This window comes from Mitosporidium daphniae (genome assembly GCF_000760515.2).
Source record: "Mitosporidium daphniae strain UGP3 chromosome Unknown contig-164, whole genome shotgun sequence".
Lineage (NCBI taxonomy): Eukaryota > Fungi > Microsporidia > Mitosporidium > Mitosporidium daphniae.
The window spans coordinates 1-8,272 of record NW_013546662.1 but is presented as its reverse complement, the minus strand read 5'-3'; the positions used below and the strand labels follow the sequence as shown (position 1 = coordinate 8,272).

At 40.4% G+C, this 8,272-nt stretch overlaps 6 protein-coding genes across 6 annotated transcripts; 2 read left to right on the top strand and 4 right to left on the bottom strand.

The window, feature by feature from the left end:
* On the bottom strand, nucleotides 1-882 carry DI09_164p60 (uncharacterized protein; the record flags this gene model as incomplete). Its single annotated transcript, XM_013383497.1, has 1 exon — nucleotides 1-882. A coding segment is annotated over one exon (882 nt), but the record flags the coding sequence as incomplete, so codon positions are not given.
* Nucleotides 883-1,075: 193 nt separating this feature from the next.
* DI09_164p50 (uncharacterized protein) lies at nucleotides 1,076-2,008 on the top strand (the record flags this gene model as incomplete). The annotated part of the gene is made up of 1 exon (XM_013383496.1): nucleotides 1,076-2,008. One exon carries the CDS (start codon nucleotides 1,076-1,078, stop codon nucleotides 2,006-2,008), a length of 933 nt encoding a protein of 310 aa, XP_013238950.1.
* Nucleotides 2,009-2,487: 479 nt separating this feature from the next.
* On the bottom strand, nucleotides 2,488-2,775 carry DI09_164p40 (uncharacterized protein; the record flags this gene model as incomplete). Its single annotated transcript, XM_013383495.1, is given in 2 exon segments — nucleotides 2,488-2,605; nucleotides 2,624-2,775. The coding sequence occupies 2 exon segments, from the start codon at nucleotides 2,773-2,775 to the stop codon at nucleotides 2,488-2,490; spliced, it is 270 nt and encodes an 89-aa protein (XP_013238949.1).
* Nucleotides 2,776-3,269: 494 nt separating this feature from the next.
* DI09_164p30 (uncharacterized protein) lies at nucleotides 3,270-5,202 on the bottom strand (the record flags this gene model as incomplete). Its single annotated transcript, XM_013383494.1, has 4 exons — nucleotides 3,270-3,713; nucleotides 3,751-3,958; nucleotides 4,001-4,665; nucleotides 4,702-5,202. The coding sequence occupies 4 exons, from the start codon at nucleotides 5,200-5,202 to the stop codon at nucleotides 3,270-3,272; spliced, it is 1,818 nt and encodes a 605-aa protein (XP_013238948.1).
* A 987-nt stretch (nucleotides 5,203-6,189) lies between these two features.
* Nucleotides 6,190-6,801, top strand: DI09_164p20 (uncharacterized protein; the record flags this gene model as incomplete). The annotated part of the gene is made up of 1 exon (XM_013383493.1): nucleotides 6,190-6,801. One exon carries the CDS (start codon nucleotides 6,190-6,192, stop codon nucleotides 6,799-6,801), a length of 612 nt encoding a protein of 203 aa, XP_013238947.1.
* Nucleotides 6,802-7,093: 292 nt separating this feature from the next.
* Nucleotides 7,094-8,239, bottom strand: DI09_164p10 (uncharacterized protein; the record flags this gene model as incomplete). Its single annotated transcript, XM_013383492.1, has 1 exon — nucleotides 7,094-8,239. A coding segment is annotated over one exon (1,146 nt), but the record flags the coding sequence as incomplete, so codon positions are not given.
* Between the last annotated feature and the right edge of the window lie 33 nt (nucleotides 8,240-8,272).

The following is an 8,272-nucleotide window of genomic DNA, read 5'->3' as shown; positions in this document are numbered from 1 at the left end:
TGTCTGATTGTCTAAATTTGCTTCGCCATATTTGTGCGCTGCGGTCAGATGTCCTCCTGGAATTAGAGTTACAATCTCCAAGTTTTCAAGCCTCAATTGAGAAAGCTTGAGCGGGTTTTTGGTGATGGTTGCCGAAAATAAAAGTTTAACGGCCCGTTGCTGCTCAAAATGAAAATTTTCATTTGCAGTTAATTTCTTGAGAAAAGGCTCCAATTCGGCATGCGGCTTCCATCGCTTTTGGCAATCAGACATGGAGTTTAGAACGGGATTGATCCAATCTTGGAACTGGATGCCATCTACAATGCGATCAACTTCATCCAGAATAAGGAATTGCAAGTTAGAAAGATGGAATCCAGGCGTCACATTGAGATGATCCACCAGTCGTCCTGGGGTCGAGATAAGGATGTCAACGGGCTGGAAAAGCGAATCCGGCCCCATTTTTCCATCATCGCCACCATACGAAATTGCTCTCTGCTCTTCGCAGAACTTTGATGACGAATTTGATCCGCCAGTGACAACAATTGTTCTCAAATCAGAACCTTTGGTAAGCAAAACCGCAATTTTGTATATTTGCATCGCCAAATCACGCGTTGGCGCAATAATCAATGCACGGAGTGCCGGAACAATGCGCGAAGAAAGCATCGTCATTATTGGGATGAGATAGGTCAACGTTTTTCCAGAGCCCGTTGGCGCATTGACGATAAAATCGTTATTCCTGGCCATGATCATGGGTATCAGATGGGCTTGTACAGGTAGCCAATGCCTAAAAGATAGGTGCGAGAGATTTTCTATAAGCCAGGGTGGAAGCTTGTTTGGATTGTCGCCAGCGATGAGATGCTCTTGCGAAATAAAATCGGCCTCCTGGATGACGATGGAGTGCATTGGGTATTTTTTTGAAATTAAATGTTTTTACATTTAAATTAAAGCATGCAACGTCATTTGTGTCTTTGGTAATCAGAAAGGCATCAGTGGTGGTGCCCTTTTGTTTTATTTAGGAAAACACGGCGAAATTTTAGACTTGCGTCTTCGTTAACCGTTCATCACTGAGATCGTTTGTATCCGTTGTATCGATTTTATGGACGTTGAGCAGATTTCAAATCAAGCCTTACCACTTTCCGCAATGAAGGAGACGAAAACTACAGTGCCGGGTTGGATTAGCTTTGTCTCTGGCGGCGTGGGCGGTATCTGTCTCGTCCTTGTTGGACATCCATTCGACTTGGTAAAGGTCCGTCTTCAGGCCGGAATCCATCAATATGGATCGATGGGAAATGCATTTAACAGTATTGTCACAAAAGACGGCATTCTGGGTCTCTACCGCGGAATGTTAGCCCCGATCATTGGAGTTACTCCTATTTTCGCAGTAAGCTTTTGGGGATATGCATTTGGAATGAAAATGGTAACCAGCTTTAATGGAGATCCGCAGACCAAGCCCACATTGGGTCAGATATCCCTTGCTGGGGCCTTTTCAGCCCTTCCAACGACAGCTTTAATGGTGCCGTTTGAACGGTTGAAAGTTATGGCACAGATACAGGAAGGAACCGCATACAAAGGGCCTGGCTCTATTTTGATATCAATGCTCAGGACCAAAGGAGTTGGTAACAGTCTCAAAATGCTGTACAGAGGAACCATGGCAACGCTGGCGAGAGATGCACCTGGAAGTGTAGCCTATTTTGCGACTTATGAGATATTGAAAAAAAAGCTGTCATCGTCATCGTCGTCGTCCTCATCATCCCTTCCCGTTGCTTCAATACTTGTTGCTGGCGGTCTTGCTGGGATGGCCAACTGGCTTGTAGCAATACCTGCAGATGTGATTAAAAGTCGAATCCAAGCTGGATCTGAGGAGTCTGGGACCCAACTATTAAAAGGCATGCTGCAAAAGGAGGGTCCCAGAGCCTTGTTTAAGGGCCTTGGACCGGCCCTTTTGAGAGCATTCCCAGCAAACGCAGCATGCTTTGCTGGTGTTGAGATATCCACCTCGATGTTTAAAAAGATTGCTTTGGAAAATTAATAAACTTTGACAGTGGTTTAGTCTCGGGAAGTATAAACTCGATCGCTGCAAACTTTGTATCAAAGCCGGCTTTTCAGCCAGTCAATTGAAATCGATGTAGTTTCAAATCACCATGTTGCCTAGTGTTTTAACGCTGGCACCCATGCATGTGCCCTGTGGCTACTTTCTAACTCATTTTATTTTATATGCCGTATCTGGTGAAATGAAAACCCGAGTACAATAAAAACCTAGCCCCATATGATGCGAATATTTCTTGGAGAAGTTTTCCCTTGCCTTGTTCTATCGTACTTTAATTTGATTAAGCTTCTTTTGAGCTTATTGGGGGGTTTTGTCTAGTTGGCACGTCAAAGTATAGATTCCCCCTTTGCCTTTATCCACATTTTGTGCATATATGGGGGGTTTAATATGTTTTCTGATGCTGCACTTTTCCACAAAGCCGTTTTTCATTCCCTTTCTGCGGATGGAATCTCTTTTTGACTTTAGAGATTATCATAGTTCTTATCGATAAGACCAAAAATATTATTTGGTAGCTCTCTTGGGATCTCATTCCTGCCTCTTGATAAAAGTTGACCAATCCTTTGTGTGATTTTTTCACCTCTAATTTACTCTTTTTACCTTTCAGTCCATACTTTCCTGCGGGATTTTTTCACTTTATTCACTCTCAGTCTGCTTGATTTTATTCCTTTTGATATACTTCTATTCGTTCCCTTTTTATGGATTGAGCAGAAAACAGCAAAGAAACTATGAAAAGAATATATTTTGCCCATACATTTAAATGAGCCGTTTCTTTCATGAAAAACGGAGAACCAAATTTATCGGCATCCAATGGATGTGCCAGAAAGCAAGCACAGCTCCATGTTTATTTTGAAAATATGTACCCAAACTTAGGGCTAGGGGCGAGAACCTGAAAACTCTACGTTTTGATTCTTTTCACATTCAATTTTTGTTCGCATGTATTTATACCGTGTCACAAGTTTTCCCATTTCCAATAATTTGGCCCAATAAAAGTTGATCAAAAGATATATGCAGAAACTACTAACGGTGTCTTTTAAAAATCAGGCATTCGCTTTTATTTTGGCTTTCTGGTGAGGCTTTGGATTCCCACAGACTATTCCACAGAAGGATAGGCTTCATGGACCAGCTATGCATGATCTACATGGAACAAGAAGCGGAGCTATACTGGACACGTTTCTGTAAAAATCCAAAGAAAACTAATAGCCGGCACACCTTTTGGTAGCGAGTTTGGCGGCGAACTGGCGTTTCACCCAAAATTTGCAGACTTTGTGCTTTTTAGCAGGCTTTTGGACGGCTTTTGATGGGATCTTGAGCTAATGGCAATTTCTGACATTGAAATAAGCGAGTCCATAATCAGCTCTTCGATTTTTTTCGAAATCTCGAGCGCCTCCTTTCTCTGGACAAAGACAGCCGGATATCGGATAGAGAGCCAAAGATAAAGATTCAGTGTCTTGTGCAAGGTTTCATAGTCAAGCAAAGAGCTGTCCCAGATATTTGAGGAAGACATGCAAAGCTTCCCCTCTTTGGGTAAGTCTACATGCATGGGGCAGGGCTTTCCAGAGGAAATGTGTGACGCATAGAACACAAAACTTTTCATCATTTCTGGATTTTGATGAGAGACTGGCGAACATATTAGAGTGTATTTGTCTCTCAAAGAGAGGCCAATGCCATCGGTAGCAATTGCCAATTTCTAAATGCGGAAAGTTTTAGCCTGCAAATTGACAAACCTTGGCGCAGTCGATGCTTGAAAGGAAAAATGCAGACCTTTTGTTATGGAACTCGTTGGCAAAAATGTCCAAAAGAAAGTTAAACCCCTTTGTGGGATGGTCTCTGGACAGGAGCTCGATTTGGGAGCACAGAGGAAAAATGCACGCAGAAACATAGGACATGGGCTCTTGCGCCCTGCTTAGAGAATCCCGGACTCTGACCAGATCCCTGGCAACGTAACTAAATATTCCCAAAATCGGCTTAACTTACGCAGTAACAAGTCCTCGTTCGTCATATACTGAGCCAAACCTGCCTGCCCGCCCTGAAATTTGACGAATAGCCTGATGAGGGATCATCGCCTTTTTTCCACCATCCCATTTTAGCAGGGAAGAAAAAATGATCCGCTTGATATTCAAGTTTAATCCCATTCCAATCGCATCGGTCGCCACAAGTACATCATAGTCGCTGTTGGGGTCGTTGAAGAGCCGTGCTTGGACGGTGCGGGATTCTAGTGGAAGCGTACCATATATGACGGCTACTTTGCGCTTTGTCTGCATCTCAATAGCTTTTTTGGTAAGAAAAATTGACCTCCGGGAAAAAGCGATCACACAATCCCCTTTTCGCAGTGAAAGGCTTCCGCAAGAATGAGAAACATTGGTCATGAGACCACCACCTGCATGGATTCTTCCAAGAGGCTTAGACTCTGCCTCCAAAGGAACTAGTCGCTTATAATGAGTGTGAATCTCAATTGTCTCCTCCAAGAGAAGAGATATCCTCTTCAACAACGGAAGGATAGCAGGCTCTCCACACACGTGGATTTCTTTCGCAGGCAATCCAAGAAGAGCATGTGTGAATGCCCAGCCACGGTCCGGATCGCTCATCATTTGAATCTCATCAATGACGGCCACTCCAATGGGGGTTCCATAGTCTGCCATCTATAAGACTATAAAAAATAAAGACACGACCTCCACGGTACACGATAAAAAGGGTGCATCTTGAATTCGCTTTCGAAGAGTCGAGGAGTCATACCCGAACAAGACCCTTAAACTATCCATAACCTCCAAATCTCGTGTCTTCTCTCCATCATCGATGGATGCGGAATTCAGTGTTGCATTTTCATCGTCCGTTTTCCTTTCAAAAGTTGTACACAACTTTGGCCCGCGGATTGCTTCTCCAGTGGCAAGCCCGCACCGAAGTCCCTCTGCATTAAGGCGATCGTACATCTCCATTGCCAATAGGCGCAGAGGCGCGCAATATACTCCTCCTTCCCCTTGTTCGCCAGATTCTCTTAGTCTCTGCAATGCAGCATGGGTCTTTCCTGAATTGGTGGGGCCAAGATGTGCGATAATTTTTCTCTTCATCGATCTTGCCAACGGGAACCATGCTGCAGGATTCTTTAAGGCTGTAGAGGTGAAAAACCGGACCCTCACAAAGCTAACGGTAACAATGGGCGAACACGTTATATTAAGCATTAATTAATCAATTAATTAATTTGTGAATTTGTTTAATGTAGAGACAACACCAATAAATGGTTACCGAAATGCAATCATCCTTTAGTTTAGGAGCATTTTTTGCAAATAAAATTGTTTATTATAACCAATAGTTCAATCGTCATTAACATATGGTTAATGTGAAGAGCAAAGAAATGCAAACATCAAAACTCCACACCCGTAAATATAGCAAATAGAGGCTAAACTATTGTCGGTTTCATAAAAATTTCTGCCACTAGTCCGATTTTTCCGACTCTTTTTATTGCGTTAAGATTATCCTAGAGCAAAACAGGTGCCGCCAACTTTTTACGCAGCACTTACTTTTATCATTCTCAGGATATTCATATGCGGTACACATCATGTAAAGGGCTGCAACTAGCAACGCGATCGCAAGTACCGAGAATACAATTAGATGCATGCGTAGTAGAAAAAAACTGATAAGTTATATGAACGGAAGGCCTCTTGGACATTTAATATTGGCGATAAAAGAAAAAAATCGAGATAAAAGAACCGTAGGTCTAACCAAGGTAATTTTGTTGAAGCGAAAGGCCAAGATGGGCAGTGATATTTGAAATCAACTGGGAGAATGCAGCTCCTTAATTTGTTTGTCATCTAGGTGAACTAGTCGAGCATCAACCATTTCTTATCTAATTTCTCATATCGGCAAGAAATTGTGCAATTATGCTTGGATTTCCTACCTTCTATCTTTTCAATCATCTTGAATGCAAGAAATTAATTACTTGGAGAATGAAATGCATGGTAAGACGACCTGATGAGTAATCTTCGGAGTTTCATTGGCTATGTGAGCAACTATTTAATTTAATATTCCTATTGGATGCAAAATTTCCGGTGCAAAACAGTCTATAAAATGCTAGCTGCTTTTTGTGCAAGCTGTCTACTTCAATGAACGTTCTAAAGCTTCTATTTTTCGTAACTTTGATCGCAAGTCTCGTTTTTTCCTCACTGCAAATGGACAGTTTAAAAGATTTAGAAGAAGCGTTACAAGATATAGGAACGCAAGATTCACAAGCTTTACAAGCTTCACAAGCTAAAGAAGAACCTAAACCGAGTTTAAGCCCTCGAAAAAAGCTAATAGCTAATAGAAGTCAAAAGACTCAACTAAGTCTAGAAGCTCATGAAAGAGAAAAAAGATATGAAAGAGAAAAAAGATATGAAAGAGAGCTAAAAGTTAAAGAAAATCAAAAAATTATGCAAGCTAATAGAGAGCAAAAAGCTCGAGAATATGAAGAGCTTCAAAAATTTGAAAACTCCCTAAAAATGAAAAAAGCCGACCAAACGAAACTAAATCAGCAAATGGAAAGAACAATACGAGATGAAATAGCTAGAAGAAGAACTGAAATAGAGCTAAAAGATAAACTAGCTAAACTAGATAAAAAATCTCAAGAAAGTCTACAACATCAAAAAAATAAAATGCAAGGAAAATTTGAGAAAGAGCTAGAAGCTGAAAAAGCTTCCCTAGCTGAAATGGTCAAGCAACTTAAAATGACTCGAAAAAGAAGATCTCAAGCAGTTCTGGCAGGAGCAGTGCCACCGAAACGCGCCTCATCAAACAATAAATAAATCAATTGATTTCATGATCTTTAAGCATACGCAATAATGGCATACAAACGCCCTCCTACTGTTCTGGAATCGCCAATTTAGACCTCTGCCGGTCGTTGCAGGCACCCTTTCCGCCAGCACTCGCATGAGCTATAAGAACACAATGTCTGTATATGGCGAAGGTTTACCCAGCCCTATCCAGCAAAAAATTCCTGCAAAGACCGGCAGAGGTCTAAATTGGCGATTCCAGAACAGTAGGAGGGTGTTTGTATGCCATTATTGCGTATGCTTAAAGATCATGAAATCAATTGATTTATTTATTGTTTGATGAGGCGCGTTTCGGTGGCACTGCTCTTGCCAGAACTGCTTGAGATCTTCTTTTTCGGGCTTCGAATTTTTTTGGCGCTTTTAGCTTTTTGTGTTTAGATTTTCCGAAGCTGGGAGTTTTTTCTAGATCTCTCAAAGCTGGTAGTTGTTTCAGATCACCTAGAAGTTGTTTATATGTTTGATTCTTTAGCACTTGTAGGGTTGTTTGAGTTTCTTTATCCTCTTCTTCAATAACTTCTCTCAGAGATTGTAGAATTTTTGAATAATATTGCAGATCCTGTAGATCTTGTAAATCTTGCAGAAATTTCTTCCACGATTGATATTTTTCTTCTATATGTTTTAACTCTTTTAGAACTTGTGGATCATCTTTCAGATCTTGTAAAACTTTTAGAACTTGTGGATCATCTTTCACATGTTGTAAATTTTGCGACCATTTTTTTTTCCTCTCATATATGGTTTCTATATCTTCTTCAATTTTTTTCAGTTCTTTCATCATTTTTGGATCATCTTCTAGATCTTCTAGATTATCTCGTATATCTTGCTCCTCTTTTTTTAGGTTTTGATATATTTCTTCAATATTTTTTTCTAAAGATTTGAGAGCGTTTTCAGCTCTTAGATCTTGTAGAAAGTGATCTATATTTTCTTTGTTTTTTAGATATGTTTCTTCTAGATAATCTTGCACCTCTTCTTTGATATCTTTTGTATATGCTTGATCTTTTTTTATATTTGCCCCTTCTAGTTCTTTTTTTAGATGTTCTAGTTCTTTTTTTAGATGTTCTAGTTCGCTTCGAAGTTCTTGAAAGGCTAGATTCTGTAAAGATATTTCTAAATTTTCAATATTTCGATCTGCTTCTAAAATTTCAGACTGAAGCAATTCTGCGTGTATTTGAGCTTCTAGACTTAGTTGAGTCTTTTGACTTCTATTAGCTATTAGCTTTTTTCGAGGGCTTAAACTCGGTTTAGGTTCTTCTTTAGCTTGTGAAGCTTGTAAAGCTTGTGAATCTTGCGTTCCTATATCTTGTAACGCTTCTTCTAAATCTTTTAAACTGTCCATTTGCAGTGAGGAAAAAACGAGACTTGCGATCAAAGTTACGAAAAATAGAAGCTTTAGAACGTTCATTGAAGTAGACAGCTTGCACAAAAAGCAGCTAGCATTTTATAGACT